Raw genomic sequence first — 15,591 nt, 5'->3', positions numbered from 1 at the left:
TAAGCTAAATTTATAAAAAAAACTGTAAATTATTATGTAATTTTTCAATAATTAATGAATGCAGTATGAACAACCTCTTTCATGAGGTTAATAATTTTTTCCAACACATTTTCCAGTTTCTCAATGATAGGGGATTGATAATAATCATTTGTATAGGTCTTCTGAGGAACCATTATTTACAGCTGGCACCAATCAACTATACTTTAATACCAAACTACCGTGAGCACAGGTGACCTGTTTATTACAGCTGGTAACCTTAAATGTTTAATCATATTATCACAACATGATCTTGAATCATGATCATCTTTCCGTTCTTCGGTAGCCGCTTGGCCGGCAAGTACGAAAACATAGGTCTGTAAAATGGATAAATAAATAATTAATATCGGGGCACAGAGCTTCACTCGTTATTTATTTATTGATAAACAAAACACAATTCTTTAAAATGATTGGGAAAGGACTAATATGCACAGCCCAAAACTGTTTCTTCCCTGAATTTTTATTTATACACTATAAATAGTCCAAAAAGTAGGTTATGTTTCATGCACTTGAATTCAGGTCCAATTCCCAACCCAAACATTTGAAAACAGAAGAGTTCCAATTTAGATTGTTTGCAAACAAAATTGAGTAATAAAATATAACAGTAATCACTTAAAACTGTGAAATAATGATTAACTTTGAAAATTCTGATATACTTTAATTTAGAATGATATACCATGTTACGTCAACAAATCCTACTTTGATCAAGTGGATTGATTAAGCTGATTGATTAAGAGCCCTCCAGCAGCTGAGTGCATCTGCTAAAAAAGTTTTATGGTTGAAGGATTAAAAGAAAAATGAACTTTTTTGATGAATTTGGAAACATCGCAGAAATATGTTTTTATTTAAAATTAATATAATTATTATTTTTGATCAATAATGGATAATTTTACCTTTCAAACCCTTGAGGTTTCTTTATCTTCCAGGTCGTGTTTATATTTTACAGCTGGCTATACGTCAGTTTATGAATTTCGGGGATGAGATATTTTGATTTTCCTCGATGCACTCGCTCACTCTCCTTTAAATTCTTGTGAGGGGGGGCTCAAAATTAAATCTTCGGATGAAAGAATAACCGTGCAAGGATCTTCCTTCTGATTCCCACAGGGGTAAAGGGGTTTGTACCCGAACTGCGTCCTTGAAATTCCTTAGAGGTCAGCAGTGTTTAGAATTACTACTGACGACATTTTTTGGGTTTTCAATTCAATTTTGTGGAAGGGTTTGCTTCCTTGTGCTTGGGGGGGGGCTGTCCTGGGAATGAGAATATTTTTTTTATTTCAATTTTTGAAATACTCAACTCTCCTCCAATCCTCTTAACTTTCCTGATCACTTCCACAGATTTTTCCAATTATCGTGCCATACAGGCTACTATTGTCATGTTCCATTCTATCATCATCAGCTCCCCCATTCTGATAACAAGGAATCATGCTTTGCTCCAATCCATTAGGCCTACACCCCAATACAACAAGTTACAATTCAACTTCCAAATCATTCGATATGTCTATCGTTCAAGTTCACGAATTTTATTCCTATAATTACTGCGATGCTGTCCCATCATTATTTGTAATTTCATTCAATTTCCTACCATTTTCACTAAGGTTTAGTGACATAACGTGTTTTATGACTTTAATTAACGCATTTTTGTGCCTCTCTCACTCACTCACTACATCAACGTTTGTCAATATTTACAACTATTTACATGCTGGCCCATCAATTGCAATTTCGTCTGATTTCCCACTATTTTCACTGAGCCTTAGTGACAGATCGTACTTATCATTAATTCTCATGACGTATGTTTTATCCTTATCTCAATTACCTATTTACCTCACGATTTACCTTTACCCAACTTTACATAGTTATACTCATTTATCAACTACTTTCATTCACCTGTTTAAAAACAACATTCCTGTCAATGAACAACAAGAATGATAAAATCGAACTGTGGTATCATTGGTGAGATGTACTGAATGCGACAGGGGGGTGGGAGGAGGTGTCGCCGACTTGCAGAAAGTGGCAATGAACTCTGTGTGTAGGGTGGGCGGTGGTAGCTGTGGGGCAGAGGGGTTTATTCACCAGGTGGGCGCGTGCCATTCAGACTGAGTGTGAGGAGAGAAGTTTGCTTGTATACTGTGTGGTGAAGAGTGGTCAGTCCCCATCCTGTGCTCTGCTCTGTTCTGCTCTGCTCTGCTTCTGCTTCTGCTCAGAGCGTCGCGTTGCCTTGGCCTTCATCCTGGCAGCCGCAGCCCCTCAGTTGGCGGCCGAGTGTCAAGCAGCAGCAGCATCCCGCTCAGTGTTCAGCGATGTTGGCTTTTGCTCAGCAATCGCTGCTGATAGCAGCCTCAGCTTTCCTCGTCCTTCCGCCAGTCTTCGCCTACCAAGATGCCATTGTCATTGACGGTAAGTGGGATCATATGTCCACAAAATCTTCAAAATGCATTCCGGCCGCGAATCAGGGTCTGTAGTCAGACCGGTTTCACTGGTCACATTTGACAGAAGTGTGATAACTTTAAGGAAACAACGCTTGTGAAACGACTGGATGAAATGAGCCCTCGAGATTTTGTTGTTAGGTCTTCACTATTAGCATTCATCAAACTTGTAATATGGAGGAAGTGGTGAACAAAATAAAAAATCAGCCCTTTTTCAAATCCTGTAGTAAATAAAGTATTGTTACTTGTGATGTTACTTTTCAAACCTTGGAGTAACTGAACGTGCGTTAGCGAACTTCTCACTTTTGACTTACTAGAGCCCAAAGTCGTTTTCTGTCCGTTTGTATGCTCGACAAGAACTTTAGAGAGAATTGATCAATCAGAACAAATTTGAAGTGCATAAGAAAAAAAATGTTCTAATTAATCATTTGTCAGTCAGCTGGGATTATTTGCATGCTATTTCTGTAATTTTTCCATTCATAAGAATGCTATTATTCGGCAGTTGTCACACAGACTGTCTGTATGCGCCGACACATGATCTCAGATGAATAGTACAACATTATTTATAAGTTCTACATTAACTCACTTCCGTTAACGTCTGGCTGCCTGTCTGTAACATACGCGTAATTAATATTACTTGTGATAGCCGTTGCTATTTCTGTTCAAAGTGTTAAAATGTGAGTAGAAGCTACTATTCACTAACACTTGATTATTCAATGTATGGGTACCGTACTCATTCATTTAATTTTTGTATCATTTACTAGTAGGCCTACCTTCAAATATTGAGATCATTGGAACGGTTTGAGATATCGCCAATAATTTTCCTTTGAAATTCTGTATTGAAATCATGTATCACATGACCACGTTCCCATTTGAAAAAAAAAATGAATTCAAAATGGGGTTGGGTCCATTTATGACGGATCCAAGATGGCGGAAAAAAGATTTGAAGCGACAGAAAGTTTTTTTTCAACTGGAATAGGATTTCCATGCAACCTACACTACTGTAAGTTGCAGTACACATACTACATATACTTGTAGAATATATATTTAGCTCTTTCCATAATAATTCTCACCAACTCTGTATAATTACAAGTTGTGGATCTCAGAGATCAATACAACAGTTCATGAGCGAGTTCTTCAACCCAGGGGTCTGTAGTTAAAATATTGTTGGCTCCATGAAAATAATGATAAATCATTATAAAGACAAATTAATAAAATGGAGTGATAAATCATTCAATAAAATTTCATTTGCACGTTTCTAAACTCAATAGTAGGCCTACTTTTACCCAATAAATTATATCTCAGAACTCCAATAGAAGTGTTGAACTCAATTGAGAGAAAAACTATTCATTTGTCAGAATGTGATTATCGTATACAATTTTAAAGGTATTAACCAAATTTGTATCAGTAATATGTAAATAAAACACATTTCAATCAGATTGCATCAATTGTTTATATAGTCTGAATTCAAACACTTATAAAGAATAAAAAAACTTAAAAATAAAGAATATAAAAACTTAAAAATTATCTACTTCTTATCTAAACTCATGCTGGTTGGTACATGGCCTGAATGTCATTTTTTGTGGAGAATGCCCGGATCTGGAATATTAAATAGAAATAAATTGATCTTGAGCACACAAATACAGCTCCCACTTTTCGAACACGCAGCGCTATTGAAAAATAGTCAGGAGTCAGGAAGCTGCTGTCAATGAGTTATTGATGATTGATGTCTTCCTGTGAATTTTGTCCATGAAATTTCCCCAAACGTTCAAATTGAAAATGAAGTCACAAACTAATGTGTATGGCAATTCAAACAGATGACTTTCCAAGTTCAACAACAGCAGCAGATTATTTTCAAGTTCTTTCTATACAACCTTACAATGCTTCAATAGAAAGGTTCTATCTCTTAATATTAGCTATCGATCTCATACTTCTCAGAGCTAAATTCCCAATCACAAGAATCAAAATGCTCCCAAGATAAGTCTCAAAACTGTTATTACAGACACAGAATATTATTCATCATAATGTCTCATAGGGACGGGTAGTAGAAGTGAAAAACTTAGTTTATAGGTACGTAAATTCTAGTTTATTCATGTGAGCTATTGGGTATGCTTAAATGAAATTCCCAACTTATTACAATTGGTGTATCGTGATTAACTCAGCAACTCCACCAAATATTCAGTATACCGTTATCTAGAGATTTATTACTGGAAGCTACTTTGTTAGATACAATAGTTGACCGAGCGAAGTGAGGTCTAAGATTCAGGTCGACGGTTTGGCATTTCTCTTAATGTTCAAATGTTTAAATGTTTGAATGTTTAAATGTTTGAATGCTCAAATGTTTGAATGTTTAAATGTTTGGATGTTTATATGTTGTGCATTTACGGCGAAACGCGGTAATAGATTTCCATGAAATTTGACAGGTATGTTCCTTTTTAAATTGCGCGTCTACGTATATACAAGATTTTTTGAAATTTTGCATTTCAAGGATAATATATAAGGAAAAAGGAGCCTCCTTCATACGCCAATATTAGACTATAGAATTATTCATCATAAATCAGCTGACAAGTTATTACACAGATGTGTGGAGCACGGTATATAGAAGAAGTATATAGAGGTATATATTTTCATCTAAATACCGTGGTGTGGAGAAGCCAGTCTATTGCTGTATTTCCATAAGGTCTACAGTTTCAATCAGGTACTCTTGTGAATGAGAATACTGCGTGAGGTCTACTGTTCACAGAACTACTAGTACTTTTTACTTGAAAGAAAAAAACGTTGATGTTGTCAATATCACTATTTCTGTTCAAAATAAATTTAAATTACAGAGCTGGGTTTCATGGCAACATGGCAACACCTGCCACATCTTCAGCTGAACAGATATTTAATTGATTTTGAACAAAGTTGTGGTACTGACAACATCAACTTCTTATACTTTCAATTATGGAGCAATAATCATTCTAGAGCGATTATCGCAATCATAAATGAGAGAATGCATTATTTCATTAAAATTCAAATGGTTCTCGTTTAATAATATCGTAAACGTCTATTCAATTCCAACTTGACAAAATTTTAGTGATTCAGATTTGAGCTCGTATATTATCAAGCTAAATAGGTAGTTAAATAGGTGTTTCCGAGCATTGATGATCATTTTTTCTATTATGCTCTTGCAGAATGAGTCATTTGAATTATTTTGTTCAGGAAAAAAACAAATGAGATTTAATATTCTCTAATAGGGGAAAATTGTCTTTTTCTTTCTTCGTCTTTGCCATTATCCCAGCATTTCAAGTGAAGACCACATTTCCTTCACACAATCTTCATAATACGAGAAATCATTGATTATTTTCGTTTATTCGTATTTTGAGGTGTTCGACACCCATGAATAGATTTTCATGAAATTTGACAGGTATGTTCCTTTTTAAATTGCGCGTCGACGTAAATACAAGGTTTTTGGAAATTTTGCATTTCCCAGCATTTCCCAACAATCAAAAAATCAAGCATTCACTTCGGCAAAGTCTTGTTCAAATAAAGAACAGTGCACCTCGCAACCTATGTGAAAACAACACATTTGTGCTCTACGTCAAAGCAAACCTTCTTGTTATGAGTTTTTTTCCGGGAAATGTACGAGTTTGAGTGAGAACGGTTTCTGTCAAATTTCTGTACATTGTCGCACAGCTCAGCTGCTTACAGGAATCATGTCTGAGGAAACTCATGTCTGAGTGTCTGACGCACAAGTTCGACTGTTACCTACATCTGAAAACAAAGCCATAGTGCATTCGTGTTACGTCAGCACAGGTAGGGCTCCTACACCAATAAAAACACTAGCTGATATAGATATATACCAACGAATTTTATTGGTGTAGGAGCCCTACCTGTGCTTACGTCACACGAATGCATTACGGCTTTGTTTACTGAGGTAGTGCTGTTACTGCAAGCTTCTCCTTCTTCCCTACTTAAACCTGAATCGTGCGGGTTTATGAGCTCATCATTGGGTTTGCAGAATTTGGTTGATGGTTGTGCACAGAACATTGTCCAACGTCGTACATTGCGCCACAATTCATTCGTGAGCAGGGGTTTCCACTCATTGTGGAGCACCGTCGGAGCTGAATGCGCAGCCTAAAAATTCAATTCAAATCAAAATTAGAAATATTTATTTTGTTTCAAACATTTCCTTCATTTCACTATGAAACAAAGAATTAATTCAAAAATAAAAATACAGTGAAAACTCTACAGTTTAAGAAACGTTATCTGTATCTGTATTTACTCTCTCCCCACCCCTCAAGTATGTTATTATTGTTTTGATAAATAAATAGTGAGCATCGGTTCAAATATCAACAAAAATCCAATGATGCCACTCAGCATCGGTCCAAATATCAACAAAACTTTATAACGCCATTACATGCAAAGCATAAGATTCCACTAAACACTCTGTTCCAATCCTAAATCATCCCTGAACGATCAAGCATCACATGCAAATAAAATGAGTACAGAATCGAGTCGCAACCGCTTACTTCGTCGAGTGGAACAAGTTCTGTATGAAGGGCAGAATTTTCGTGCTCGACTTTTATAAACCGGTTACATCTTTTGAATATTCTTTGGACCCGCCTAATTCAACTTCTTCCACATGACATTTGAACAATCTCGAATCTGTCTTGTACTCATTGTTGTTGTTTTCTACTCTTTCTGCATTTTCCATTGAACTTGAACTGGCTGGATTAGCCTATATTGTTGGTTCTGAATTCTTGGCCAAGACAACTTGTTTTTTTTCCAACATAAACAAAACAGTTCCTTTTTCCAACATGACAATGTACGGTATTAGATCCATGAAAATAACTTATTGCTATGATAAATAAAAATAAGGTATCTGGTAATATAGTACCCGAAATCAAATTGTAACGTAATAAAATGAGAGAACAATAGATGATATTTTTATCTATGAAATACAGAGGTCATCGTAAACTGGGGCGAAGTTGATCAAAAATTATGTTTTTTCATGATAAATTCACTTCTAAAGTATTTTTTCCGTTCCAGTCTTAAGCCGTAGATGTCATTCCTTGTACTTCATCCCCAGGTCAAAGACAGTTTACAGGTATGTCTCCCCTCTAAATAGAATCCCAAGATTAATGAATAGTCTCGGATATGGAATAGATGTGTTTGCGGATGGTCTGAACACCTTCAAGAGGAAAGCACTCAGTGCAATCCAATGAGTTTAGATTAATCAGTTCATCTTGAAAAATGCTTCCATGTGTCAACTCCTTTAATACCGTTTTTTCTCCAGTATCTTCTTTTTTTCAATTTCGTTTATTAGATTTAATCGAGTTCCTAGTTTATAATAATTAATTCATCATCTCATTTTATTTCTTTCCCTGTACTGATCATCAATTTATTATTAATTTCATCTTCATTGATTTTTCCAAGAAATTATTATTCTCATTCATATCATTGTATTTTTTTTATTTAAAGATGAACGATTTTCTACTGTATATGTTTACAATAATCAGTTAATCATTATGATTTTGATTTTTTTAATGTATAAGTTTTTATTCCAAGTTTATATATCTTTATAAAATTTGTATTATGTAACTTGTGTTAAGGAGGCAAGTTTTGGGTTTTACCTGTTTGCCTCCACATAAATTATTTGTATGAAAATAAATAAATAAATCTTGAAAAATAAATCTTAATGAACTTATTCATTCAATCCAAATCTCGTGCATATGTACGACACATTTCTATTATATAGATTTAATATGAGAAAATTCAGTACCTCAATTTGAACACTATTGGATTTATTCTAGTTCAACAAAATTGGGTTGATATTAACTCGGTTGGATTAACTAATTGAAAATTATTCTTCTACTCTGGATCAATCAGCCCCTACAAATCGGCCTGATACGAGGCTAGTTGGATGATTTGTAACAGAAGACATTGAAAGATGTCGAGTAAGTGAAGACTTGTCTTAACTTGGAGAATGATCAAATTTAATGCAATGCTTTCAGCACAAACAGTTGAACGAGCCTAACTCAATTTACACAGAAGTGGCGTATATCAAGGACGTGGCGCTGACTATACTCACTTCCACGCCATTTCCGTTTGCATTGGATCATATACTTATATAATATAGGAGATATGAAAAAAGTCCGTATCACGATCGTGTCAAGCGCCTTGTTTAACCTGGGCTTTAATAACACGTTTAAAAATCGACAAGACACTGCCCGGAAAAGTGGAATATGTTTCTATGAATACACAGATGGTTGTTCTCTTCAACAATTTATTACTTGTTGAATGGATTTGTCGATGCAGAAATCACTCTTGATTTTGCTACATTCAGAAGTTGCATCAGCAACATCGACTGATACGGACGGATTCCCATGCATCAGTATCAGTGAAAGTGTACGGTATAGTGTCCCATAGGCTCCAATGGGACTATTCATACTGCTCGGCATGGCTGAGTGGGAATAGTCCCATTTGAACTTATGGGAATAATATTCTAACTGTACCGGTCACTGACTCTGATACCCTGATATGTGTGAATTCGCCTTAAGCAGGCACTGTTCAAAGAGGTGAATGTATCTATCTAAAAACTTGTTTTTTCGCCTGCTGTTTTCCTTTCGCGGTCAAAGGATGTATATAAACAGAACGATGACAAACTTGATGTGTGGAAGCCATATCCGTTATCAGATTGTGTTACTGTTACACGACGTCGTATCTCTAAACGAAGATGCTCAGCTCTAGATGCTTTCTCATGCTATCGTTGCTCATCTCTAAACAGATTCCTCGTGTGCACGGATTTCACCAGGGTGGGGCAGACACGCTGCCCTTTGATTTATTCAGTCGCGAGCTCGGCTTTTCATTATCCTGGTTGGGAGCACTCGCCCTAACCTAGCAGAACATGGTTTGGAGAGAGGCGTAGCTGAGGACGACAGGCCTAGCAGGAGGAGGCGGTGAGGGGACCTGTTATTGCAGCAACTGGATCGCCTTCCAAAAGATCAAGGCCACTTATGGCCCTCCTCAACTTCACAGAGGAGACATCCACTGCCGCGGCGGTCGGCCGGCCGGCGCCCTCTTTACTTCTCACTTGGCACTGCAGGCATCGGGCGATGCCCTCACACCCTCCCGCCCTCACACCCCTCCTCACACATCACAGCCATGTCAGTGCATTCTCCAAACTTTTCACGAATTTCCAAAATAAATAATTTCAAGAAAGCTTCCCATTCTACTTCGTTATTGCCCAACAATCATCCATATTGAGATCAACGTTATAAAGTCATTATAGAGCTTGGCCTGACAAGGCCATCGGAAATGATAGGAAACAAAGTTGGCAATTTTCATATTTCCATCGTCTCTTCTAGAACATGTGATTCAAATAATGTTTGTGATTTTCATTTCTTGTCAATAATGACCAATTTTTTCTCAAATATTTGTCAAGAAATAATATCTCTCTATGATTAAATAATGTAATAAAAAATTCCCACAATTGAGATTGAATTTTTTGATAAGCCTAATTCACTAAAGGTCCCATTCGCAGTTGTAGAGCTGAATTTACTGGCGATCCTCTCACAAGATGTCAACCTATACCTCGTGAGTGGAATAATTAATATCCAATTACTTACTTCTCAACAAGGAATAGTGGAAATTCATGTCATGCGCTGATTAATACAGGCTTGGAAAGATCATATTTCATTTTCAAATTAATTTGATAATTGAATATAGGACAGTATATAGTGGGCTATTTACAATGAAGATTATATATGTCCGTCTGTAGCACTCTAATTTTTTTAGTGAAAGATGAGACTTCATTGAATTATCTATCTTTGCGCACTGACGTCTCCTTTCCATATTACCATATCACTAAATATACTACTCAACTGGTGTTCATCCATGATCTATCCATTGAATTAATAAATTCATTCAACATTTCACGAGTCACAGAGGATTGGGAGGGATACAAAAGGCTCACAAATTTCAGTTTTCAGCTCTATTAAGACGTAGTATGCCGATTTTTTTTCCAAATTATAGCTTCTCCAAGATAATTTTCATAGAGTGCTGGATTAACAATTAAATGCGATTCTGACAGTATTGGAGTATTTTCATCATACAAATCAGTTGAATGTTCATTCGATTGCTGAGTCTTCTGCTTGAGTGAATTTTACTGTATTATGTCTTTGTTAGTTGTATTTCTTTCTCTTTCTGATGAGGGAAATTTATGACATCCCCACCACGTATGATGCCTGGAGTGTCATCCTTAGTAGTGGGTTAAAAAGGGGTATTCTGCTACCCTTGCATTCAACTTAAACTTTCCAAGTCCAAATTGCTTGCTGGAATTTATTTTTCTTTCTTTTTTTTTAATTTTTTGGTACCACGCTGGGACCCGTGGTAAAATTAATGTTCAGTAATATTTTCACCTGAAATTGAAATAAGCTTGAAATTTAAGAAAATGTGATTATTCAATTGAAAACTGTTGGCTACTGTTGATTCTATTAAATCATTCACTATGAAGAGATAGCAGATCTCGTGTGTATCCAGCGTTATTGTCCTGTCACCAGCTGGCTCAGATCTTTGAATAGTAGACTTGAGATGCGCGTGAACACTAGCGTCAGGTGATCAATTTTCATAACGGCAAGGAAAGTTATGTGAGTGCGCCACACCAGATTTTTGTTTTCTACAGTCAACTCCACGTGACAGTGAATAGCAAAGTAAGTACAAGTGTTTACTATTTTCAAGTAAGTACTTTGAGAAAATACATCAGTCTGATGAGACTTCAGTTCATCTGTGTGTTTTATGGCTTCAAGATCTTCAACCAGATTAGTTTTTGCAAATAGTGTTTTCCTTGTTTGAACTCAGTAATATACACCAGAAACTATCTCTGTTTATGTTATTGAAGCTGAAAGTTTTGATTGTAATAAAAAAGTCAGTTTCACATTAGCCTCTAAGATTTCTTCCTTGAATTGTTCTAGTTAATTGACCCAGGGGAGTGAGGTTTGAGATTGAAGTCGATGGTTTTGCATTTCTCTTTATGTTTAAATGTTTGTATGTTACGCATTCATGTCGAAAAGCAGCAATAGATTTTCATGAAATTTGTCAGGTATGTTCCTTTTTGAATTGCGCGTCGACATATATACAAGGTTTTTGGAAATTTTGAATTTCAAGGATAATATAAAAGGAAAAGGAGCCTTCTTCATATGCCAATACTAGAGTAAAAATCAGACAATAGAATTATTCATCATAAATCAGCTGTCGAGTTGATCATAAATTGCATGCCATGACGCATGCAATTCATCATCTCAATGTAACTTGGTGAAAAATCAGCTGCTGTGTGGACTCACTAATTACATGTGTCATTGAATGCAATTTTTATGTACGGTACTATTAAATGAACTATTGAATGCATGCAATAACGCATCCAATTAATAACTAAAATTACATAGTATTGACTCTTGAACTTTCCCTGCTTTGAACTTGGGCTGACCTGTTGCCAGTATGTCTTGAAGGAGATTAGCTTTTGATGTTTCTCTTTATGTTTATGTTTATTTTCATGTTCCGAATTTATGGCAAAACGCAGTATAGATTTGATAGTAGCATAGTTGCTTACAACAAATTATTAGCATTTTTGATACACCAACCCCAACAGCCATTAGCTGTTTTCACACTGATATCTCGCTGACAACATACAGACAGGATTTACTCTGATGGAAAGTATGAGAGGAGGCTGTGGTTTATAACTGTGCGAGGTCTACTGTTCACAGAACTACTAGTTTGCCAAGATAAAATTGTGAGAGTAGGTTTTTTGAAATGTAATTCATGCCAAAAGTTAGTGTAGAGGAAATATGATGTAGGCTTCGCTGGGTCCACAGGCGCCCCTGCATACTTGTTGTTGGCGATGGCATGGCAATGACGCAGGTTTAGTTGTAATTCCTCCTCTGATACCCCGTTCAATGAACATGAACATGTTGTACTCGGTTATCAATTCCAGCTCTACTTTTGTATACTTCAACATGACATCAAAGGAGGATACAGGAGATGTGAAGTAGTGTGCACAGTCCAAATCATATATTCATGCACTCGTCTCTAAACTTCTCAAAAACATCGGCAAGCAGTAGCACATCTGTCTTGAGGTAGAGGTTGCTATACTCTCCAAGGTCCTTGCATTTGAATTCAGTCGACACACTTTTTGCATGTTCATAAGCTTTGTCACTTGTGTTTGCATTTGTAAGTTGACTGAAGAATGATTCTTTAGGTGGAAGGTCAGTCTCTTGCAGTTTCTCCCATGAATCGCAGTACTCAGAGGGGAACACACGTTTTCTTGTCTCTAGTCCTAGCTTGTCGCCAAATTCTCTGGAAGTGTGTGGCAGCACTGCTGCCAATTCTTCAGCATTGGTGGCAGACTTGGTAAAGTTGATGACTAGGTTATCCAGGCTGTCAGGTGTGAATCTGAAGGTGTTGATGAAACAGAGGTGCAGCCGCTTGGAAACTTGTTTGGTGAATGTTGTATATTTCTCTGATGAATTTGGGATCACTGAGAGTTTTGATGAATCAGTTCCAAGATGGGGAATGATCAGGAGAGTGTCATAGTTTGAAGAGTTGTAAAGGAACACTGGTATGAATGTTTGTTGTCATCTAAAAGGTTGCAGGCACTGCATCGTGTATTTCGATATATTCCTGTAATATGGCCAGGCAATGGTCAATTACTTTATAGTTGTTGAATTTTTTGTTGCAGGCTTTGCAGAGCACTTGCCTCGCTTCCTTCACTTTTGTGAGTGGAAGGAGCTTTATTGCTCGGTGGTCCATTGCTTCTTCAAGATCTTTTGCACACTGTGTGAGTATCTTCATAAAGTGTTTAGCTGCATCGGGTCCCCTGTAGACAATTGGTTCTACAGGAATGAGGTTGGTGATTGTGAGCCATGATGGATTCAGATCCTTGCTTTGTGATACTGGATGACTTTAGTAGCTTTTCCAATCCATTTTTGCCATCTTTCTCAGGTCTTTCCAGAATGCATTTAAAATATGCATATGCTACCAACTGCAGTCTGAACTTATTCAAGTGCTTCTCAGATTTCATGGTGGGCTGACTCCCATCTTTTCCAGGCTGGGGCATGATGATCCGGGCAGTCTTGTTGTTGGCACAGTACTCATCATGCTCCTTCATCAGGCATTCTCCATCTCTGTCAAGGGTGTAGTGGGTGAAGCACTGTCGACAAATGATAATTTTTCATAATTTTTTGTAATCTGAGCTCTAAAAAGCTTCTCGAAATTTTTTTATAGCAATAGTGTATGTTTACTTTGTAGTTATTGCTGTCCTCAGATGTTTTCATCTTACTGAGCAGAAGAAGATCTATGTGGTCTGCCTTGACCTCCTTGATGACACGTCTGGGGTGAGTCATGTTGTCTGCATCCACATTGTACACATTCACTGATACTTTGGGGTTATTATTATTATTATAAAATCGATCAATTTGATTGATTGTTACTGGAAATGTCAATCCATTTAAGTTGTATTTGTCAGCTAATTGATGATAACGGGTATTGACATGTTGTGGATCACGCCCCTCAATGTATTTGGCAAGGATCACCCACTTGAAGCTTTGCTGGTCTGTGTTATGAGGGTTGATGATGGCCTTGAGTGCTGCTATCTGAGGTGGAAGCTCAATGTAGGAAGATCCTCTTAGTGGTACATGCCTGTTAATGTCGATGAGCAGGCCGTCAATGACAAGTAGAGTCCACCCGCTCGACTTGCCCTCAAACTTGAGCTCCTCCTCCAGCATCCCCTGACAAGCAGTCTCGACCAGGTCAGAGACTTCATCGATGCAGAACACTGAGTAGTTTCGGGTCTTGAAACATCCTGAAGCTTGTCTTTCTCCTGATTCTGCTCATCAAGGCTGATCTTGTAGTATGTTGCCTCCAGCATCAGATTAAACTTGATGGCTCCATGGGTGATACACTCCTGGGTGATGGCATCTATGATCTGGTTCTCCAGGCTTTCCAGTAGAGAAAGGGTTGGAAGTCGATCCGTTGTTGTGGAATAGGCTGCAGAGGCAGGAGTTGAATGCATCCTCCAACACAATGAATTTCCCCTCCTCAGTCAACTGACATCTTCTGGTCTTGGTCATCTGTTTCAAACAAAGTTTTATCATGTATATAAACTGTTATACCATGTGAACACAATTATATAGTAGATCGTGCAAAGGCAATAGAAGCAATGTTACATTGCTGTTTACCATCTATTGAAAGGTGAACATTTGTCTAACCTGATTATTTTATCTTCTTGATCTTGCCTCAAGGTGAGCAATAGGGATTAGAGCTTTGGCTGGAGGGATTAGGAAAGACAACTTTAGGAATGTCTTTGGTGAAGGAGAATGGGGGACTGATCGGTTCGATTAATTTCAAGCCATCCTGAAATGCATTCTTTGCAAAACTGGCATTTTGGGGATGTATGGATGCAATTGCTGCATGCACGGCAATAGGAGGTGACACAGATCTGCCATGTTTTTTTTCTTGATTTTTATAGCACCTAGTTAAAGACTAATTAGCTATTTCATTTTGGCTTAAATTGATAAGAATATTGTTTGTGAAAGTAAAACCCATTGGTTAAGCCTTCTTTATTGGTCAAGGATTAAATTGAAGATTATTTTTAGCATAAAAGGATACAATATTCTGCCTTTGCACTTCCAATCGAACACTTTAGCACTAAACTAATTCGTGTGGCTTTCTGCGTTGAAGTCTTCTTACTCCATGCATGTTGAGCAGCTTGATTGCTTCCATGTTCACATGTTGATGAAGTCTTTTCTCATGTTTTTCTGCAAATCTTTGGATTTCACTTATGACTGTCGCCACTCCCAGGTCGCGGTGGAGATCAGAATTCCTGATGTACCAAGGAGCGTCTACACAAATTCTGAGTACTTTATTCTGGAAGTGCTGGATGATGTCGATATTGAATGGTAGGGTGCAGCCCCATAGTTGAAGTCCATAGGTCCACACCGGCTTGAGAATCTGTTCGTAGAGAAGCAATTTGTTATAATTTGACAACTTTGATGTCCTCCCAAGTAGCCTGTACATTTTCTTGAATTTTATGCCAAGTTGTTCTCTTTTCTTCTTCACATGCTCGCTCCTTCCACCTAAGCTTGGCATCCAGCATCAT

General features: G+C 37.2%; 1 protein-coding gene across 1 annotated transcript in view; it reads left to right on the top strand.

Annotated features, from left to right (window-relative positions):
- The first annotated feature begins 2,105 nt into the window (after positions 1-2,105).
- Positions 2,106-15,591, top strand: part of LOC111062077 (proclotting enzyme-like) — a 43,850-nt gene continuing 30,364 nt past the window's right edge. Inside the window, exon 1 of the mRNA XM_039422541.1 lies at positions 2,106-2,430. Within this exon, the coding sequence (XP_039278475.1) occupies positions 2,334-2,430 (97 nt within the window). The 5' untranslated portion in view covers positions 2,106-2,333. The remainder of the gene's footprint in view (positions 2,431-15,591) is intronic.

This window comes from Nilaparvata lugens, chromosome 2, assembly GCF_014356525.2.
Source record: "Nilaparvata lugens isolate BPH chromosome 2, ASM1435652v1, whole genome shotgun sequence".
In the NCBI taxonomy this organism is placed as follows: domain Eukaryota; kingdom Metazoa; phylum Arthropoda; class Insecta; order Hemiptera; family Delphacidae; genus Nilaparvata; species Nilaparvata lugens.
This window is presented reverse-complemented; position numbering and strand designations above follow the sequence as displayed.